General features: G+C 38.2%; 1 protein-coding gene and 2 long non-coding RNA genes across 10 annotated transcripts in view; 2 read left to right on the top strand and 1 right to left on the bottom strand.

Moving 5' to 3' along the window:
- LOC106050626 (uncharacterized) overlaps positions 1–16,945 on the bottom strand; it is a 41,513-nt gene extending 24,568 nt beyond the window's left edge. For 4 of the 8 annotated variants that reach the window (XM_056045343.1, XM_056045344.1, XM_056045347.1 and 1 more), the window contains exons 1-9: positions 16,696–16,939; positions 14,179–14,381; positions 10,386–10,472; positions 9,879–10,023; positions 8,157–8,389; positions 5,563–5,640; positions 4,593–4,780; positions 3,387–3,436; positions 1,369–1,480 (exon numbers count right to left, since the gene is read on the bottom strand). In XM_056045343.1, the coding sequence (XP_055901318.1) occupies positions 1,369–1,480; positions 3,387–3,436; positions 4,593–4,780; positions 5,563–5,640; positions 8,157–8,389; positions 9,879–10,023; positions 10,386–10,472; positions 14,179–14,381; positions 16,696–16,762 (1,163 nt within the window). In that variant the 5' untranslated portion in view covers positions 16,763–16,939. Of the gene's footprint in view, positions 1–1,368; positions 1,481–3,386; positions 3,437–4,592; positions 4,781–5,562; positions 5,641–8,156; positions 8,390–9,878; positions 10,024–10,385; positions 10,473–14,178; positions 14,382–16,695 lie in introns of all 8 variants that reach the window. The other 4 variants (XR_008780385.1, XM_056045349.1, XM_056045348.1 and 1 more) reach the window with 3 other exon arrangements.
- The window catches only part of LOC129928866 (uncharacterized), a 79,657-nt gene that overhangs the window by 26,245 nt on the left and 30,627 nt on the right, over positions 1–22,785 (top strand). The gene's annotated exons all lie outside the window — the stretch shown is intronic.
- Positions 19,405–22,694, top strand: LOC106050239 (uncharacterized). The gene is made up of 3 exons (XR_008780396.1): positions 19,405–20,021; positions 20,204–20,347; positions 22,587–22,694. It is a non-coding gene; the product is annotated as an uncharacterized LOC106050239 (long non-coding RNA).

Here is a 22,785-nt window from a genome sequence, read left to right as displayed (position 1 = left end):
TTGAAGGAACGTATTTAATTTATAAGCACTTCTCTTTTTTTTTTGGTTAAAAAATAGCAGGATATTGCACTGTCGACAAAAAAAAATTACAGTAGTAGCAAGATATGCCTACCATCAAGATTCAGAGTGAGGAAAGCACATGTTGAAAATGAGATATTTGAAAGGGTCTTCAAGAGAGACTTTAAGGCATAGGTAAGTATTTAAGCTTATTAACCACGTTGCGCGCAAAAATTTAAACTTCAAATATTGCTTTTAAAACATTGCTGTTCCGCTTATTATTTATAAAATCTATCTATTTATTATATATAGCATGAATTAGAAAAAAATGTATTATAAACTTATCATAATTATGTCCCATAAATGCATGAAATATGAATGATGAGTTTTCAGTTTGGCTGCCTTATTTAATAGTTTTAAAAAATTCCTTTTACATACACATCTATATCTAAATCTAACATAGTCATTATAGATCTAGAATCTAGATCTACATTACAAATTACAGAAATAGATCTAGAATTTCAATCCAGACGTATAATAATTTGAAATTTATTTTACATGTAAAATCTAATCTGTAGGCTCTTAGAAGGCCTAAATATTCTAATTTAAATAGATTTTAGACCTTATTAACAGTCTTAACTTAGCCTGTATTACTACAAGATCTACTACTCTAGATATAGAATAAATATCTACATCTATACATAGATTATCTATCAGAGAGAGAGAGAAAGAGAAAAAGAGACACTTTAGGACTCTAGATCTACTCTAGATTTTTTTAATAAGACGAAATGTAAGCAATAAATGAATTTTGTATTAAATATTTTCTTTTTATATTAATAAAAAAAAAAATAATGACTATTTATTTTGTCGGAATTCGGACTTTGCGGAACAAAATTAAAGTACCAATGAGGACCGGAGAAAGATGTGAGTTTAATTTTTTTTTTATGTTTTACAGGGACGGCTCCGCTTAATGCGGAACGATAGGCTCATCTGCACCAGATCTAGTAGAAAAAAAACAACGTTGGAATCCCTGAAAACATTTAATTTTGAGTAGGATGATCAAAACTAAAATAATTTTGTGATGATCTCTTACTCTAAAAAATATATCAACCATAAAAGCTTGTCTGAAAATGGATGATGTTTTTAAGACTCTGTTTATAAAGAGCTAAAAAAAAACATTTTCTAATCAACACGGGTCGCGCGCGTTCGAGGTGTAAAATCCTTTTTTTTTTAAAATAACGTGCAGGATGCGCAGACAAGATGCGCAAAGACTTGTTTTTTGAAGTTCTTTGGTATAGTTCCAAGGTAGAATGTTATACTGCTGATATATTTGCGAATAAAAAATGCAGACTTCTAATGCGCACTCCAAACCTGTGTCCCAGTTCATGAGCAGCAACCAAAAGATTGCTGTAGTCTCTTTTCTCTTCAATCAGAGCAGCACTGCTTCCGTTAAGTCGACAGAAAGATGTCGCTTCTGTTGTACCTGAAATGTGGGGGGAAATGTCATGAAACTGAGACACAAAGTAAAATGTCATGAAACTGAGACACAAAGTAAAATGTCATGAAACTGAGACACAAAGTAAAATGTCATGAAACTGAGACACAAAGTAAAATGTCATGAAACTGAGACACAAAGTAAAATGTCATGAAACTGAGACACAAAGTAAAATGTCATGAAACTGAGACACAAAGTAAAATGTCATGAAACTGAGACACAAAGTAAAATCTATTATTAAGCTTGAGCTTGAAATGTCTGTGTCTGTGTCTGTCCGAGAGAGAAAAACAGAGGGAGCGATGAAGAGAAAGTGGTTCGAGTAGATAGATTGGGGGGGGGGGGGACTTAATATATGAGAGAGAAAGAGAAAGAGTAGATAGAAACTAATACATAGAATGGAAGGATGACAGAGAGACAAAGAGAGAGAGAAAGAGAAAGGACGAGAGACGGGCCCTTAGATTCCTAACTGGAACATAATAGTTCAATTGGAAGAAAACATTTATAGGAACAACGGAACACTACTCCATGACTTTCATATCTGACTTTGTATAACATTCATTGTAAATTGTTAAGACTGTAACAGAAAGTATAGCCTCAGTGAACAGAAAGTACAGCCTCGGTGAACAGAAAGTACAGCCTCAGTGAACAGTAAGTACAGCCTCAGTGAACAGAAAGTACAGCCTCAGTGAACAGTAAGTACAGCCTCAGTGAACAGTAAGTACAGCCTCAGTGAACAGAAAGTACAGCCTCAGTGAACAGTAAGTACAGCCTCAGTGAACAGTAAGTACAGCCTCAGTGAACAGAAAGTACAGCCTCAGTGAACAGTAAGTACAGCCTCAGTGAACAGTAAGTACAGCCTCAGTGAATAGAAAGTACAGCCTCAGTGAACAGAAAGTACAGCCTCAGTGAATAGAAAGTACAGCCTCAGTGAACAGAAAGTACAGCCTCAGTGAACAGAAAGTACAGCCTCAGTGAACAGTAACTACAGCCTCAGTGAACAGTAAGTACAGCCTCAGTGAATAGAAAGTACAGCCTCAGTGAACAGAAAGTACAGCCTCAGTGAACAGAAAGTACAGCCTCAGTGAACAGAAAGTACAGCCTCAGTGAATAGAAAGTACAGCCTCAGTGAACAGTAATTACAGCCTCAGTGAATAGAAAGTACAGCCTCAGTGAACAGTAATTACAGCCTCAGTGAATAGAAAGTACAGCCTCAGTGAACAATAATTACAGCCTCAGTGAATAGAAAGTACAGCCTCAGTGAACAGAAAGTACAGCCTCAGTAAATAGAAAGTACAGGCTTAGTGAACAGAAAGTTTTCTTTATAACAATTTGGTCTTCTTATCTGAATCAATTTTGAAACTAAGATTGAAAAAAAAAACACTTTTTTTTGTTTTGCCCTTCATGTGTCTGGAGTATTGTCTCATCAAATTCATTGATCAACAGTTTAATCAATATGTTGTACTGAGGAGAAGGTGACCACAATGGAATCGTTATTGCCATTAGAGGCTGTACACATATGTACACTACTTCTATGTCTCTATGTCAAGTGACTGAATGGTAAATCAATTAGTTTTCTAGCCGAGAGACTCAAACCACGGTGAAAATTGGGATTTTTGAATTTGGGGATTCTGAGTTTGGGCATATTTATTACACACCTGAATCCACCTCACTCTAACAGGTACCTGTTATCAGATGGCAAATGTCAAGGTATCTCTGTTTGGGGCTAGCCACATGGTAACCTGGTTTTCCGTCAATAGATAGAGATACATTTTACATTGTCTAGAACTGACAGGAAACTTACTCTGGTCATTTGTAACGTATGACAATATGCACTGATGCTTATACCTTAAAAGTGCTTGGCAATGGCCTACTTAAAGTAGAAAAAGTTACTTACCTAGGATGTCCTGTCCGAATAAGTTAAAATAGTTGATCCATAGATCTGACCTGCCAAAATAAGAAATAGTTATATTTTGATAACAAAAATTAGCAAAATAAAATCATATTGTAACGAATCTCTCTATTCAGGGTCTCTGCAAACTGCACCACACGACACCACCAACTGAAAGAACTTGACAACTCAGGGCTCCCAGTAACGTAATAGTTTAATGTCCAATAAATCACAGCCAATATTGTACAATTGGCAACAATAACACAATATTGTTCAAATATCTCTCCGTTAAATGTTTCTCTCCATAATTATTTTTCTCATTCCGATAGTATTATTCGTTTTGCTCATTTGTATTTCACTCTCCTGTTAGGATTAAACTTTAATAGCTTTTTTTGTTTGTTATCAGAAAATGTTATATTTGGTATTGGCGTATAGGAGAATGCATGCAATTTCTACACAACACAAATTAAAGTTTATAAATTCAAAAACGAATTTAGTTTAATGGGAGTCAAATTAACGTTGGCATCGTTAATTGGCAGAGAAAGAGTTAACAACCGTACCGCAGTATCAACTCTTGCACTGGCCTCTCCATCTTGGCCGGGACTTGTACTGAGTCGTCGTAATGAATCGTCGTACTGAAGGATCTTGACTGTGACACCTCTGCTCTTTATAGAAGGTCCCTGCTGGCCTTCTAGAACCGGACGGAACATCGCTCTGCCATTCTGGTTAATCACATGACCACATCCCTCGTGACGCTCATGAGCTCTACTCACAACACAGATCCTCCCCGAACTGTCTTGGCTGACCGTGGTAACTCGTCACGGTTGTCCGCTCGTCTAGCGCTGGTCTGGAGCGATTTGCGTGTGCTGACTACACACATACCACTACCCCCATCCGTGTCACCACCAGGTTTATTACACTTTTAAGAAAATCATTCTAGATCTACATCCAAAAGCGAGATCTCTAGATTAACCCGAGACAAATTATTGTTGCAAAATTGTATAAACTGTTCATTGAAATATGCTCATTTTCGAATATTGTAGGTAGCTTACAATTTAAATAGCAACTTTTATATCTTTTTTTTTAAATATGTGTATAACTAATCCAGTTAAGTTTATTTAAAGTAAGTATATTAAAGTAAGTATATTAAAAGTCTATCAATACAGTCTGTTAGACTTACTAGATATAAATGTATGCATATCAAAAAGTTACCCAATAAAAAACATAGCGTAGTCGTAGTTGAAGTGAGATGTATATCTCTTCAGGAAGACAGAAAACTTTCTATACACAATGTCAGCATCAACCTTTGTGCCAGTCCCAGGGAACGAGTCTCTATTAGAGTCCCAGAGAAATCCCCGAAACTGTTTTCCTATATGATCCAGTAAGAAGTCTGAGGATTTCTGAAGAATGTCAAAAGATTGGAAACTGTCATTGAGACCTAGATCTATATGTTGAAGATGAACATTGAATTTCTAAAAACACAGTTATTCATTTTCTCGTACTGCATGGTAGTGATCTGCCACAACTATTGAACTAGATGTAGCGCTAATGTCTAAAGTTTACATGCATCCACGATTATGTCATTATTATTTTGCTTCCAGAATTATATAAAAAAAACAAGAAATAGAAAAAGGAATACTTTAAAACTAAACAAAGCTTATATAAGGAAAGAACCGCTAATTACTGTCATTTATCTGAAAAGTACAGGGTATAGCTCCCTTTCTATGTAAAACAAAATTAATTAATTAGTACTAAATGATTAACTGATTTGTTACTATTTGGATGGATGTGTGTACTGTCAGTGACTAGGAAATAATTCTGCACTTTCAACTGGATCTAAAAATGGGAAGTTTGAGAAAAACATTATAAGACGAAATAAGGGGAGTCAATCCATTTTTATATCTGCATCTCTCATTAAGTAGTAATTATTCCCCTTATTTCGATATTAAAGAAAACATTAATCACCGACAATTGGTTAATTTTTTTAGATTCATTTGTGTCTTGCCAGGTTCAATAAATATTTGTGCAAAGTTTGAATTTGATCCGAGAATGGAGAGCGTTGTTCACACTGTGTCATGGGGGTGTGGAGTTGAATGAAGCAATGGAAGATCAGTGAAGCTTGTTAATGTTGTGGGATGAACGACTAGGAATTAGTTGTTTGTTGTTTTTTTAATCTGTTTACCTCAAAAACTACGAGCCTAGTGAGACTAACTTCAAGATGAAACTTAGTTGACCCCAAGCCTTGATAGACAAGATTCACCTGTAAAGATTTATATTTATTAGTAAATAATTATTTGCTCAAACGTTTGCTGTTTATTTTTCAGTGTTTAAACAATGTTGTTGTTTTTTTACTTTTTAGGGAAAATGAGGATCGTCCTAGTACCACTCAGTTCTCTAGGTTTTTGAAAAACCCAGCTATCTAGACATGTGAAAAAAAACACCTCTCTAAGCTTGTAAAAAAACAACAACAGCCCCCAAGCTTTGTGAAAAACCCAGCTCTCTACACAAACATTCCTGTGTAAAATGTCAATTGCCTAATATAGAACAATTATTAAAATGTAAACATCCCTTTTAGAAAGGTCGATCTATGCCGAGATCCAAACTCTAGACCAAGTCTTGACATTTGCTTTGAACTATCTAATTGGCAGAAGCGTCGAAGCTTTCATTTACTGGCCACAAAACTTAAAAATGAAAGTTTTTACACACTAAAAATAGTTTCTGTAGTAGTACAAATTATTTGGTTAAATGAGTTGATATAAGAACGTTAAAAGCTAAGATTACTAAAAGTGATCACAATGAGGCAGTAATTATAAGTCTGTCACATTTACTGAAAAATGTAGTTAACAGGGGCGTAGCCAAGACTGGACTTTTTGGAGGGGTTGGGAGGATTTGCCCCCCCCCCGGCCAAATATATATATATGTGTGTGTGTTTGTGTTCATAATTAATGTTTATTACAATCTGACCCTTCATTCTTTCCGAAGACGTTTATTGTAGGCTACACTAGAATAGGTTCTTCCTGGAGTTAATGGGAAAAGTGTAGACTACCTGCCCTTGCCAGCAAGGGGGTCTGGCGGAGCGCTGTGAGCGGAGTTCCGGGCGGAGCCCACCCGCCAAACACTATTTCCGGTATTGAAAGCCAACAAAATGCATATTCTGACGTATCTACAGTGCATTATCCTGCCATTAAAAAGTTTTATTTCAAAAAACCGTATCTGCTATTCTTACCGACTTAGAACTTCAGGCATCGTTCGACGCATTGTGCGGCAAGCTGCTTCCACAACAATCTGTCACTGCAATGTCTGAAGTCTCTTCTCACCTGCTCTGAGGTCCTCCATGTAAGTGTGGATCCAAGTTATACTAGGATTTCCCTGTTTGCGCTTTCCATGTAATGGCGCCATTGCATTATGCGTAATTCCTATGTCGGAGAACATGTCCCGCAAAACTCATGCGACGCTCTGTCACAATCTTACTAAGAGGTCGACTCCATGTTCGGCATAGGATTTCCTTGATTTAGACCCGATCTCTATAACTGACTCCTAAAATCTGTCTTAGCCATCTTTGTTGAGCCACATTTAGTATTTTTCAATTTTGGCAGATGACTATTAACTGCACTTTATTAATGGAGCCCCTCCACTGGTAGAAATGTGTAACCTCTCTTGACTACGCTCTTGGAATTAGGTGACTGTAGTTTGCTTTAGATGTTATATCTAAAAGGGAAGTTTTATCGTCAAAATCATTTTTTGGGAGGTTTTAAACTAAAAAATCTCTGGAGCTTTTTTTGTAACAAATTCAAAACCCCTTAGCTACACTCATAGAATTTGGTACATTTAGTTTGCTTTAGAATAATATTGAAGAAAGAGGTTTTCAACCTAAAAACTCTGTAAAGGGATTTTAAACTTTAAAAAAAAGTCATCTGGAGGGAGGGGGTTTAAACTCAAAAGCTCATAGAAATTTGAGTGTGTAATTTGCCTTTTTTATATTGAAGAGATAATTTTCAGCTTCAAACCCCGCTGAAGGGGAAGGGTTAAACTCAATACCCCCTTTGGCTACGCTCATAGCATTTTGAGTGCGTAATTTGCTTTTTTTTATATTGAAAAGTTATTTTTTAACTTCAACCCCCGCTGAAAGGGGGTTTAAACTCAAAACCCCTTTGGCTACGCTCATAGAATTTTTAGTGCGTAATTTGCTTTTTTTTATATTGAAAAGGCATTTTTTTTAGCTTCAAATCCCGTTGTATGGGCGGGTGTTAAACTCAAAACGCCCTTTACCAATGCTCAAAGAATTTTGAGTGTATAATGTGCTTTTTTTTTATATTGAAGAGGTGTTTTTTTTAGCTACAAACCTCGTTGGAGGGGGTTTTAAACACTCTAGGTTAAGCTCATAGAATGTGGTGACTGATGTATTATATTGAAAAAGAGTTTTCAACGTAAATTTCGGAGGGGGTTTAAAGTCAAAACCCCCTTATCTATGCTTTTGGAATTCGGGAATTGTCGTTTACATTCTTTTTTTTTTTTTGGTTTTGTTTTATAGAAGAGGGGGATTGAACTGCTAAACCCCCTGGTAGTGGGTTTTAAACTGAAAACCCTCTTGGCTGCACTGGGGCAAGTGATGGTTTAGTATTAAAATCTCTCCTAAAATAAACAAAATCAAACCAAAAATCAGTTACTAAATTCCGGTTCATTGATTAGGGGGGGGGGGGGTGTTGAACCCAAACTTTCACCTCTGGCTACGCCCATGGTAGTTAATATTGTATGTTTTCTTTCTGATCACCTCACCCCACTAAATAGAAAAGCGTAATATTCACGCATCTGTAAATAAGTTAAAGTTTTGTTATATCCAGCGTGTTGAAGAAATTTCTGGAATGCAGTAGAGTCAACAAATGCAGCAACATCGATGTAGTAGGTCGGGACAGTCAGACTTCTTGTAGTTCTTGATTGTAGACGTTTTACTTTGGAGACATCTCTAGAAATGAACTTTTCTTTGTCTTTTCTTCCTGTGTCGTGAAGAGCTATGAAGAAAAATAATTTCAAAAGTTATTTTCAATATTAGTAACAAATTGAAAAGTAAATTAAATGACAAATAAAAATAGACATTTTTGAAACAATTAGACAGAATGATATTGAGATACAACTGCTCAACATTTAAATATAGGTAGTACCCAATTCTAAATAATAAAGGTTTCTTTTGTATTCTCTCTCTCATATATATATATATATATATATATATATATATATATATATATATATATATATATATATATATACATACATCATATATATATGTCTCTCTCTGTCTGTCTGTCTCTGTCTGTTTCAGTCTGTCTGTGTCTGTCTGTGTCTGTCTGTGTCTGTCTGTCTCTGTCTGTCAGTCTCTGTCTGTCTCTGTCTGTGTCTGTCTCTGTCTTTCTTTCTCTGTCTGTCTTTCTCTGTCTGTCTGTCTCTGTCTGTCTGTCTCTGTCTGTCTGTCTCTGTCTGTCTGTCTCTGTCTCTCTGTCTGTCTGTCTGTCTCTGTCTGTCTGTCTCTGTCTGTTTCAGTCTGTCTGTGTCTGTCTGTGTCTGTCTGTCTCTGTCTGTCAGTCTCTGTCTGTCTCTGTCTGTCTCTGTCTGTGTCTGTCTGTGTCTGTCTTTCTCTGTCTGTCTTTCTCTGTCTGTCTGTCTCTGTCTGTCTGTCTCTGTCTGTCTGTCTCTGTCTGTCTGTCTCTGTCTGTCTGTCTGTCTCTGTCTGTCTGTCTCTGTCTCTCTGTCTGTCTGTCTTTCTCTGTCTGTCTGTCTCTGTCTGTCTGTCTCTGTCTGTCTGTCTCTGTCTGTCTGTCTCTGTCTGTCTGTCTCTGTCTGTCTGTCTCTGTCTGTCTGTCTCTGTCTGTCTGTCTCTGTCTCTCTGTCTGTCTGTCTGTCTCTCTCTCTCTCTGTCTGATAAAAAGATTGAAAACGTTATTTATCCCACACCCAATCTCGGATCAAACTGAAATTTTGCACTATTTATTTTAACTAAAATCTCACGAATCAATATTTAAAAAATTAACCAGTTAGTTAAGTAAGTATTAATAATTAATTATTTTCTCGGTATCTCAAACAAGGGAAAGAAATTGTACTTGACTGATTTGGTGGTATAAGCTGAATTAAAGCTCATTGGTCGTCATCTAAGACTTAGTGTAAACAAACATGAAATAGGACGAGACTATAGTAGCAAGAGATAACTCTACAATCTTCCATGTTTATAAGCCTTTCACTAGCACAGAAGCCTGAAAAGCGATACCCCGTTTTTTTCCACCCCACTCCTTTCGAACTGGTCTAAACAAGTGATATGATCATAGCATATTCAGAAAGCTAAAAGCATGAGATTGCGCTAAACAAACAAAAAATTGGTACATATATTTCTTATCACACATATTTATGATTGTTAGTCTAGACCTATTACAAAATTAACAAATTGATACATTTCAAATAAAAAGTTGTTGTTTTTTTTGTGTTTATTCTAAATATGTTCCCGAAACTCACAGGCAATGATATTATCGATTTTGTCCAGACGTAGATTATTGATTGGTTCAATGTCATAGTATTGGGAGTGATCATCAGTATCTCTCTTCTCTCTAGTGGATTGTAGAATTTTGTAGAAGTGTCCATCTATTTGAAACTGTCCAGTCTAGGAAGAAACAATACTAACACTAGTACCTACTACTAACAAACTGATGTATAGTACTTATCATTAAATGTATGATCGGTTCTTATTAAACTTTTTTTTTATTAATATATCTGATCATTCACGAGCATATAAGATTAAAATTAACATCAAATCAATTCATTTAGTTTCCTGGATATTTGAGACATTTTATTTTACCAATTAAAACTTATTGGAGCCAAAGATCACAATAGATGACTGAGAAACATGCTCGCAGTTACAACTTTCTCTTTTTTTTTCCATTATTTCATGTATTATTTCATTGTAGTTCTACTAGTATAGAGATATATCAAATACTTAATGTCAGTCTTTGCTGACCATTATACCTGAATACAAAATGTTGTCCCGTTGACCTTTGACCTCGTTACTTGAAACAGACTTTGTCGATGGAGATCGACGTAAATACCAACATCCTGGAATCAAAGAAAAAATTGTACAGCAAACTTTGTAGCTCAATTCTTCATCAACAACAAAACAATAATGCTAAAATCTAAACTTATTGAAGATAGATCAAACAACTGAGAGATTAACAATGAAACACAAGCAAAGGACATAATTCAAAAAAAAAGCTCGCTGGTCAGTTTTAATTTGTGTTCCCCCTTCTTTCATTGAAACCAAACTTGTGATTAGTGTTTTAGTAAAATAAAAATAAATTAGACAAGATCAAGGTCAGTGTAAGTCTTCAACCAGACTAGGACAAAACAAATATTTGAAATTCGAACCCATTCCTGACTCCTGTCTCTTTCACAAATCTGTTCAAAACACTAGCAGATATTTTAGTTTGACCGCAAGACCTTTCAATCAATTATGTATTTAGGGTGCTTAGATATACTCAGTGGTTTATTGCAGGAGTCAATGGTCAATTAGATTAGAAAGTAAACTTGAAATAGAAAAATAAATGCCACGTTATATCACGTGCAAACTCTGGAATTCGACGAGGCGAGAGTGTCACAGCGCCACGAGAGCTGGCCGAGGCGAGAGTGTCGCAGCGCCACGAGAGTTGGTCGAGGCGAGAGTGTCAGCGCCACGAGAGTTGGCCGAGGCGAGATTGTCAGCGCCACGAGAGTTGGCCGAGGCGAGAGTGTCGCAGCGCCACAAGAGTTGGCCGAGGCGAGAGTGTCAGCGCCACGAGAGTTGGCCGAGGCGAGAGTGTCAGCGCCACGAGAGTTGGCCGAGGCGAGAGTGTCAGCGCCACGAGAGTTGGCCGAGGCAAGAGTGTCACAGCGCCACGAGAGTTGGCCGAGGGAGAGTGTCGCAGCGCCACGAGAGCTGGCCGAGGCGAGAGTGTCGCAGCGCCACGAGAGTTGGCCGAGGGAGTGTGTCGCAGCGCCACGAGAGTTGGCCGAAGGAGAGTGTCGCAGCGCCACGAGAGTTGGCCGAGGGAGTGTGTCGCAGCGCCACGAGAGTTGGCCGAAGGAGAGTGTCGCAGCGCCACGAGAGTTGGCCGAAGGAGAGTGTCGCAGCGCCACGAGAGTTGGCCGAGGCGAGAGTGTCGCAGCGCCACGAGAGTTGGCCGAGGTAGAGTGTCACAGCGCCACGAGAGTTGGCCGAAGGAGAGTGTCGCAGCGCCACGAGAGTTGGCCGAGGGAGTGTGTCGCAGCGCCACGAGAGTTGGCCGAGGGAGAGTGTCACAGCGCCACGAGAGCTGGCCGAGGCGAGAGTGTCGCAGCGCCACGAGAGCTGGCCGAGGCGAGAGTGTCGCAGCGCCACGAGAGTTGGCCGAGGCGAGTGTGTCGCAGCGCCACGAGAGCTGGCCGAGGCGAGTGTGTCGCAGCGCCACGAGAGCTGGCCGAGGCGAGAGTGTCGCAGCGCCACGAGAGTTGGCCGAGGCGAGAGTGTTACAAAACCACGAGAGTTGGCCGAGGCGAGAGTGTTACAAAACCACGAGAGTTGGCCGAGGCGAGAGTGTTACAAAACCACGAGAGTTGGCCGAGGCGAGAGCGTCAAAACACCACGAGAGTTGGCCGAGGCGAGAGTGTTACAAAACCACGAGAGTTGGCCGAGGCAAGAGCGTCAAAACACCACGAGAGTTGGCCGAGGCGAGAGCGTCAAAACACCACGAGAGTTGGCCGAGGCGAGATCGTCAAAACACCACGAGAGTTGGCCCAGGCGAGAGTGTCACAGCCCTTCGAGATCTTTTGTTTTCGAAGCCAATGAGCCCACCAGTGTTACTCCTAAAATCACCTTGACCATTAACTTTGACCTATTTTTTATGTATTTCTTTCTTAAGTTGTCAACGATATTATCATTATAAAATATTGTTGCGTATTTCTGAATCTTCTGGCTAAATGTATTAGTAGGCACATAAATAAAAACACTGCAAAGAACTTGACGACTAAACTTTCAGTTTAATATAACTTTAATGACTAATAACTCTAACAATTCGTTACTGTAACATGTAGCGTAGAAGACTGTACAATATCTGTCAGTTTACAGTTAGCTATACTTCGTTGCAATTCATCTCTTCACTTCGTTGCAATTCATCTCTTCTCAACTTTCCTCGAGCCGTATTCCACAGAACAGACCAACGACACACTTCCCAGTGTCGCTCCAGGTCTCCTAAAGCTGAACCTAGTCGCACTCAAGTCTACCGAATCAGAGCCGCACACGTCTTACATCGACTGTATCGACTGTAACGGCTCAAGTCCACTGTAGTTCGCTGTATAGACTTTAACGACAGTAGTCCACTCCAGTTAACTATACCCTAGTTAACTTGCACCGAGTCGTACACATTTCTCTTCCACAGAGCCGCACACGTCTTACATCGTCTGTATCGACTGTAACGGTTCACTCACGACTCCATACGACTGACTTTCACATTAACTCTCTGGCTTATATAGAGTCCTTAATCGATCCTCCAAAGTTCCACAAACACTGCTAGTATCTTCTGGAATAACACGCGAGGAAACGTCACATCCTGTCTTTGTTTATACATATAGATTCCTGAAAACATCGGCTGCAGTGTCATCTTGCCGGGGTCACAAGTTGTGACCTCTATCTGTCACTGGACATTGCTAGTACCTTTTGGAATAACATGTAAGGACACGTCACATGATGTCTCTGTTTATACATGTTTATTCCAGATAACACTCGCTCCTGTGTTATCTCGTCGGGGTCACACGTTAACCTCTTCCTGTCACTGGTCATTTGTAACAATGTTCTACAAGTTATCCACCACACAACCTGCATGTATTGTTTGTACATAGTGTTAAGAACTAAAGCAAGCCACACCGATCCTCATATCTCTGGTATCTCACCGATTGTAGAAGCACAATCCAACTATGATCAATCAATATCCTCGATAAAAAGAAATAATTTCATAATCTCCAAATCAAATTTACATATCCCGATTAACTAACACAATAGAAAACAATCCTCAATCCTCAGTCAAGAAATCCAAACTGATCTCAACACATTGACACACTCGTAAAGGTCATTGACACATTCGTAAAGGTCATTGACGTTCAAAAACAAAAACAAACATCACCCTACTTCGCACGTGTAAAAAAAAGTTTAGTCAGAGAGGAACAGGCTTACAACAGTTTAGTCAGAGAAGAACAGGCTTACAACAGTTTAGTCAGAGAGGAACAGGCTTACAACAGTTTAGTCAGAGAGGAACAGGCTAACAGTTTAGTCAGAGAGGAACAGGCTTACAACAGTTTAGTCAGAGAGGAACAGGCTTACAACAGTTTAGTCAGAGAGGAACAGGCTTACAACAGTTTAGTCAGAGAGGAACAGGCTTACAACAGTTTAGTCAGAGAGGAACAGGTTTACAACAGTTTAGTCAGAGAGGAACAGGCTTACAACAGTTTAGTCAGAGAGGAACAGGCTTACAACAGTTTAGTCAGAGAGGAACAGGCTTACAACAGTTTAGTCAGAGAGGAACAGGCTTAAAACAGTTTAGTCAGAGAGGAACAGGCTTACAACAGTATTGTGTACCCCATCCCTCCATATTCTAGTATACTCGTTACGAATTCTTCACTTTATTTTATATGTTTTGCACCAAATGCGTACATAGTCTGCATATTTTATTCATCATGAACTAGGCATCCGAAAATATGTTTCACTAAACAAAGTCTTAGACTTTTTGTAAAGACTATTGTTGTTTTTTTTTATTACCTTATTGTTATGTACTTGCAACGTTTCGGTGATGTAGTGTCCAGTTTTATTCCTGCTGACAGTGTAGATAGGAAAGTCCAGGTGATAGGATGGCTCAAGTCGTAAGTCCAGTTGAGTTCTGGACTGACTGCCCATTGAAAACGAAACTTGAATGTTGGTTGGGAGCTCATTCTTGTTATCGTCTGCTTGAATGTCAACGTTAACTGGAAGTACCAGAAGACGTGAGTGGCGCATTTAGATGTAACGGGAGAGGACGTCAGAGAGTGATAGATAGAGACAGGGAAACTGAGACACAGAGAGACATTGAAAAAGAGACAGAGAGAAATAGAGAGTGAGCGAAAGAGAGTGAATGAGGCAGATTGAGAGGGAGATAGAGAGTTTAGAGAGCCACTGAGAGAAATATAGAGTGAGAGAGACAAAGAACAAAAGTGAGATACTGATAGACAAAGCGAGAGTGAGCCTAGATAGACAGAGAGCCTGAGTGAAAGAGGGACAGAGTGAGAGTGTGTATGTGAGAGAGAGAGAGAGAGAGAGAGTGGGGAAGATACAGAAAGTGATTGTGGGAGAAAGAGAGAAAATAAAAGAACTGGTAACAAAGACATTGTAAACATTTCATTTCGTTGAAGATGTCGAGGATGTGACCGCGGGGACAAGGTCGGGAGAGATCAAGGCAACATTTCAAGCACTTTCTATCTCGTGAACAATCAATGAAATCTCTAGATATGCCCCAGGCTGGCTTATAGTTCAGCCAAAAGAACATAAGACCATGAGCAGCACGGACTGAATTTCTCTAGCTTTAAGGGAAGGCAGCTCCTCGTGTCCTGGACAGAATCAAATTGTTCTCCAGAAAGAAATGCAGTGAAAAAAAGGTTTGTGTTTTTCATCAAGCAACCGTTACGTCTTGGACTCAACGTGTTGCACTCTTGTGTTACAGAGCCGTAACAGAGTCGTAACAGAGCCATAACAGAGCCGTAACAGAGCCGTAACAGAGCCATAACAGAGCCGTAACAGAGCCGTAACAGAGCCGTAACAGAGCCATAACAGAGCCGTAACAGAGCCGTAACAGAGCCATAACAGAGCCGAATTGTCTTTGAATGCAATATTTGAAACATTTTGCTGTTTATAAACATAACAACATGCATCTACTGGCTTAATATTCTCTTGGTCTCGTCCATTACACAAAACCACAACAATTTTTTTGTGACATTCAATCTTCAGAAGTAGAAATATTTTGTTTTGGAAATTTGGATCATAGGATCCCAATAATACTGATAGAACCACACTGGACCTCTTTGTCTGGAGGCGAAACAGAGGAGTTAGGATTACTTTCAATCAGAAGCAAGTTAGGAATTAGTTCTATTTAGTGTTAAGTTGTACATTTAGTAAACGAAATTGTTGAGTGACTGAACTACTTAACACGGGACTATCGCGGAAGGTAACCTTTTTTTTAAAACGTCTAAAAGAATTAGACATTGGAGATATGTACATGATATACATCTACTACTGGACTACACACCCGAAGCATGTACTTTTACCAACAATAAACTGTGACACATAGTGTCAAGTGGAGACAAGTGGATACTAGTGAAGTCGCTAAATTGTTGGCGCACTAGAGTTGTCGCCCCTTTTCTCAGTGACCATTGTATTTCACCTTTAGCTATTTGTATGTGTAGGACAGACTTAGTTAAGCTTAATTTGATTCATAAAGCCAAGCTTATTAATACGGAAATGGCAACGACAACTACATGTAGCAATAATCAGTCACATTGAATCATCATTTGCAGGGCCGAATTTTAAATAATTTGAGTTCCCGGGCAGGTCTTATGGAGGTCACGCCCTATTTGAAACGCTTTAAAAACATTGCATTTAATAATATAAATAAATCGTAAGGCATGTCATACTTCTGAGGGTAAATGAGAACTAGAGGAAATATACAAACAATATCATTTTAATGTTTATGTATCTATATTTTTTTTTTAAATTAATGACATTTTAGATTATGGAAACCACTTTAAGAGTGAAGCCCTTGGCTGTTGCACACTATGCACAGCAGTGTATTCATACCTCCTACTCTACAACATGGATATTTTCTTGGTCATTGCAATGGTCAGTTTAAAAACGAGAAAAGTAATCTAAAAATCTATCATTTTTTATCTATAATATGTTGCATTTGTCTAACGGTTCCGATCTAGCATTATAATTAACAAAGCAAAAAAAAAAAAAAGGTACACAACTCTTATATTTTTGTCTTTTGGATCGACGTAGTGGTCGATGATATTTTTATATTTAATGATATTTATTGATCTTTTTCGTAACCACAATATTAATTTTATAGACAATAATGCTCTAGAAATAGTGTCCAGTGTTTGGTGATCGAATAAAGAAATCGTTTCTCTAAAGTTAGCTATTCTAATTAGCAAGACCATTTCTATGCCATTGAAATAATAACGACACTATAAGTGATTCTAAACAGAGAAAAATACATAAACACAGGCTATGGAAAATGCTTTAACTCACCCACAATCGCTGTACTCAGACCAAACAGACATGTGATGCATTGGAGCAAAGAAAATTTCCTCAGCATTCTTATGTATAGTGTCTTTGAAAAACTCAACGGAGAGAATGACACGTCTACAGTATATACCGATTAATTAATATTAAAACTTCTGTGTTAAATATTTAGATTGATTGCTAAAGCATGTGGCCTATAATTTTTTGAATACAAATGTGACCTATATTTTAAATGAGAGTCAACCATCGGGAAATCTAATTAGAGTTAAATTTAGACAATGTCTCACATGTTTTATATGTATTTTAAGTGAACAGTTATACTGAGCATGTTGCCTCGTTAGATCAAATCTAATCTTTTTTGAAGTCACGTCTGTATTTTATACGATTTTATAAGGAAAGCGGAAATTATTTTCCAGAAGTCACCAGAACAAACAATTTGAATGTCCAGGCTTTCAATGTGGTCACACATCAACAGATCAGCTAATGCGAAGTTTGCTCCAAATATCCAAAAGAGAGAATGTTGGAATATGTTTCTCCAACTTCTAACAGTGTTTGTCCCCCCACTTTTGAATGTGTGATCTATAAAAAAAAATATTATTATTATAGCTTTTTTATAGCGCTACTTTTATGCTTATGGCATGCTCAGAGCGCTAAGGTCCAATCTTATTTGTGGAACAGTGGGGGGGGGGGGAGGGGGTATCTGGGAGAAGGTTTCCCATGCTACAGTAAACACCTCTGCTCGATTTGGGTGTTGAAACTCGAGCCAAGCGAAGCCAGGTTCAAGCGTACTTAGCCTCTCGACCACGCTTCTGTAGTAGGCACGTAAAACTCCTCAAAAGCTTCCATCAAAGGATCATGTGCTACATATTGGGCATACGATGGCAAGCTGCTTGCTTCTTTTATGTTGTGTACCCCAAGGGCAGAAGCCACACTGCTCCTACCTCACCATTTCATAATTCTCACCGTTGTGGTGATGATCTCGTGTCGGTTGGTTTAGGCCTGCCCCACTTTCCACTTTTCTAATCAAGTGTCTGCCTTGCAACATTGGTACTTGGTTTGGAAGTCCTGAAGGCGGATGTGGAAAGAGTTGAAAGAGTAGAAGACTTAATTTCTGAGCTAAATCGGGTATACATCTACGATGGGAGATAACTTCATGCCCAGGCAATCTGTTTTGACAGCTGAAAAGAGGAGGTTAAATGGTAATGTTTATTTAAATATTCAAATTTTCAGTATTGTAGTCGTTTTTGTATGTAGACTAATTAGTTTGACTTTCAAGAACTGGAACAACTTCAGACGCTAAAGAAAGACTGTAGACTACAGAGTCAGCAACTCTTTTTTTCACTAACACATCAAAGTTATTTACAATGACCATAGTTGAATTTTGACACCATAAACATCAGCAGAAAGCACAATTGACTTCAATATACCGAATATGAGAGAACGAAAGACTAGATCGCTGTCAACACTTTAGACTTTAGAACAATAATAACAAATCTGAATTTCATTTTTTTTAAATATTCATTCAATAAAATAGGATCAGTTGTAACTTATAACAAGCAAAGTATACAAAAACCTTTTTTTTAAAAAAAAACAAAGCTTACCCAAGGGTTAGAACTCCGCACTTACAACCATATATCTCAATAATTTAGAAGTCATTTCCCTAATTCGATATCAAATAAAATAATTAATTGTCAATAATTAAATGAGTAATTGGTTAATTTTTAAATTGATTCATGTTTTGTTTAGTACAATAAATTATTATTTAAAGTTTCAACTTGAACCGAGAAAGGGTGAGCGAGAAATAATAACTGTCTAAGGGGACGAAACCTTACATATTTAGCTGTATATGCGAAAAATTAGGGAATAATTTCCCTTGTTGGAACCACACTAAATAATTGATTACCAGTAATTAATTGACTAATATTTTATTTTTGTTGATTGATTGATATTTTGTCTCTGCCAATGAATAATTGTACAAAGTTTCTAATTGAACTGAGAATGGTTGTTGGAGAAATAGTTGTGTACAAACCTTTTACAGGACAGACAGACAGACAGACAGACAGAGTTGATATAAGTTTTGCGTTTAAAGTACAAATGGAACTACTACTTTCCAAACCACTACATGATATTTGACTTTCCGAACCATTGCATGATATTTGACTTTCCGAACCATTGCATGATATTTGACTTTCCGAACCATTGCATGATATTTGACTTTCCGAACCATTGCATGATATTTGACTTTCCGAACCATTGCATGATATTTGACTTTCCGAACCATTGCATGATATTTGACTTTCCGAACCATTGCATGATATTTGACTTTCTGAACCATTGCATGATATTTGACTTTCCGAACCATTGCATGATATTTGACTTTCCGAACCACTGCATGACGAATCTTTCTTAAAATGTCTTAACTATTGAAGTGCTACATTGTCACTCTTATCAATTCCCATGCTCTGTCATTCAGTGTTCAGTCATTTGTTTTCATTATCGTGCACTCTTTTATTTCATGCTCTAGTGACAGGAACTTAAAAACTATTCATGACTATTTCTAATGCAGTTAAGTCACTATTTATAATTGGACCCCCTATATATAGATCAATTCAGGAGCCTGCCCTCACTTTACAAGGGATGCAGCTAGGAGCAGATGGTTTTGGAAAGAGGCAGCCAGAGACAGCCAGAGAGTATTCGTGAATGTGGAAGAACGTAATATAAGACACAGAGAAAGACACTTGCCAACTAAAGGCACAGAGAAAGACACTTGCCAACTAAAGCCACAGAGAAAGACACTTGCCAACTAAAGGCACAGAGAAAGACACTTGCCAACTAAAGGCACAGAGAAAGACACTTGCCAACTAAAGCCACAGAGAAAGACACTTGCCAACTAAAGGCACAGAGAAAGACACTTGCCAACTAAAGCCACAGAGAAAGACACTTGCCAACTAAAGGCACAGAGAAAGACACTTGCCAACTAAAGGCACAGAGAAAGACACTTGCCAACTAAAGGCACAGAGAAAGACACTTGCCAACTAAAGCCATAGAGAAAGACACTTGCCAACTAAAGGCACAGAGAAAGACACTTGCCAACTAAAGGCACAGAGAAAGACACTTGCCAACTAAAGGCACAGAGAAAGACACTTGCCAACTAAAGCCACAGAGAAAGACACTTGCCAACTAAAGGCACAGAGAAAGACACTTGCCAACTAAAGCCATAGAGAAAGACACTTGCCAACTAAAGGCATGGACTACGAGTTGATAAACTGAAAAGATACCGAGAATAAAGAGAATAAAGGCTTTCTCTACATTCGTTCTGACGAAATTAGCAGGTATATATATATATATGTGTCATGGGCATATCCAGGTTTTTTTGGGGGGAATGGGTGGGGGATTTCCTCCTCCCATATATTAGCGCTGCCTATACTTGTGTGTGTGTGTGTGTACGTAATTAATCTTTATTACATCTCGACTTTCCATTTGTTTGTAAAATGTTCATTGTACCATACAATAGGGTTTTCCTGGAATTAGTGGAAAGACTGTAGACACCACGCCCTTGTCAGCTGTGAGCGCCCTCATCAAATGTCTAGCCGTTGGATAGCATCTCTTACCCCACCTGGAAACATGCTCAAAGGTTTTCAACTCTATGATTCTATCTGTAAGTAGGGCTTGGTCTAGAGCAGTGTTTTTTGCATTGTTTTGTTTTGTAAATAATATTTTCAATAATGAAAACTGACTTCAAATGATTTCCTAGTTTGGCTGCTCTTATGAGAGACGTTCACGAGAAACTACACAATGTCAAGGACGGTTGAACTAAGTTTCAATGTTGCCAACTCAATTTTAAAACATTGATCTAGAAAAGAAAAGCTTCCAAAGTTTATTCTAAAAGGCGAAAAATACATGTAAATATGGCTTTAAAAACAACACAACTTATCAACACTTTCTGTACACCAGATCAATAATAAACAGTTGAAGATAAATAATAAAATGTTGGAGATAAATAATAAACGGTTGAAGATAAATAATAAACGGTTGAAGATAAATAATAAAATGTTGGAGATAAATAATAAATTGTTGGAGATAAATAATAAAATGTTGGAGATAAATAATAAAATGTTGGAGATAAAAAATAAACAGTTAAAGATAAATAATAAACAGTTGAAGATAAATAATAAACAGTTGAAGATAAATAATAAACAGTTGAAGATAAATAATAAACAGTTGAAGATAAATAATAAACAGTTGAAGATAAATAGCAAGAAAAGAAATTTTAAAAAGTAATTATTTTTTTACGGTTTGAAAAGAAAAATTAAAAAAATGAAAATGTAAAACCTCGTTTTAGTTTTACACTCAAGCAGACGACCATTGCCTTCTACTTTAAAAAAACAACATCAACGCAACTGACAATGCAGAGGTTCATGTTCTTTCATTATGTAAATGTAAACATTTCAAGATTGTAGCAAAGTTCAATGTCAACTGAACGATACTTTCAATTGCTTCCTAGATCTGCAGGTAGCAAAAACAAACATGGGCGATGTTTCATTCCCTTTGGACTGACACAAGGAGTGACTAGTGTTTACATTTTGTTGAAATACTTTCACTAATAAGATTGAACAGAAAATTCATTATTTGTATACTATGTATTCCACTTGCGCCTGACAGACACTTTAGAACCACTTTCGGATAAATATCTATGTATGACATGTGTCTTTATAACAATGTCTAGCGTTTTAAAATATAATTGGTGCTGGTTTTGAAACAGGTGACCTTTATATGGTAAAATCTAAAAGTAATACTTTACTACCTTTATATGGTAAAATCTGAAAGTATTACTTTACTATTTTTACTATCAGTTCATTGAATACATAGGAATATTAACAATGTGTTACGAATCTCACTATCCAGGCTCTCTGCAAACTGCACCATACACCACCAACTTAAAGAACTTGACAACTCAGGGCTCCAAAGTAACGTAACACTTTAATAGTTGAATAAATAATAGCCAATACTGTACAATTGGCAACACGTAGACTGTACAAATATCTCTCGATAACACCGTTCCGCAGTATCAACTCTTGCACTGGCCTCTCCGTCTCGTTCCGGGCTTGCACTGGGTTCAACAGTTCAGGACTGACTTCACACACTAGGCTCGTTGTGTCGGACTCGATCGCAGACCAAGATCAAGACGCCAGCCGTCTCAACTGTACTTGACAGTACTCCGCACTGAACCGTCGTAATGCTCCGTACAGAACCACACCGTTGAACTGTGCTGTAGTCGACCGTGTTCTGAACTCCTGTCGTGAACCCGCTTTCTGAACCGTCTTGACTGCGACACCTCCGCTCTTTATATAGGGTCCCTACTGGCCTTCTAGAACCGGACAGAACGCCGCTCGACGTTTCAAGGTGGTCAGATGACTACAACTCTCGTGACGCTCCTGAGCTCTGTTCACGACGTCGATCCTTCCCGAACCGCCGTGTTGACACTCGTCTCGGCTGACAGTCGTAACTCGTCACGGTTGACCGCTCGTCTAGCGCTGGCCTGGGGCGATTTGCGTCGGCTGACTACACACACACCACTACCCCCATTTGTGCCACCACCAGGTTTATAACAAATGTAATAATAAAAACATAAATAAATCTCCATATCTTGTGGTATTAAGTCGATAGTCGAACTAACAATATAACAGTATCGGCAATACTTTCTGTGTGAGAATGTCCCTCCTTTTTGTTTCGACGGAGATATAGTTGTATTTATCGATACTTTTTGATTCTTTTTGAAAATACTGAAACCTGCTTTTTTACCTGCCCGAGAGGACCACTTCGGAGCCCATTCCGAGTTTGTGTTTCCACAAAAACTGTTTCGTAACCTTGTTTTACTTTATGTTTACTTCCTAAAGGTCAATAGCTTGGTGGCTATCGGACTTGAGACAAAAATACATCTACTTCACACAATCGTCATCCCAACAGCAACATATGCATGCGAGACATGGAAGTCATCTGCCGAAATTGAGAAAACACTCAATGTGGCTCAACAAATATGGATAAGACAGATTTTAGGAGTCTGTTACAGAGATCGTGTCTCAAACAAGGAAGTCT

Source organism: Biomphalaria glabrata, chromosome 10, assembly GCF_947242115.1.
Source record: "Biomphalaria glabrata chromosome 10, xgBioGlab47.1, whole genome shotgun sequence".
Classification (NCBI taxonomy): Eukaryota; Metazoa; Mollusca; class Gastropoda; family Planorbidae; genus Biomphalaria; species Biomphalaria glabrata.
Note: the sequence above shows the minus strand (reverse complement) of the source record. Positions and strands in the feature narration are given on the sequence as shown.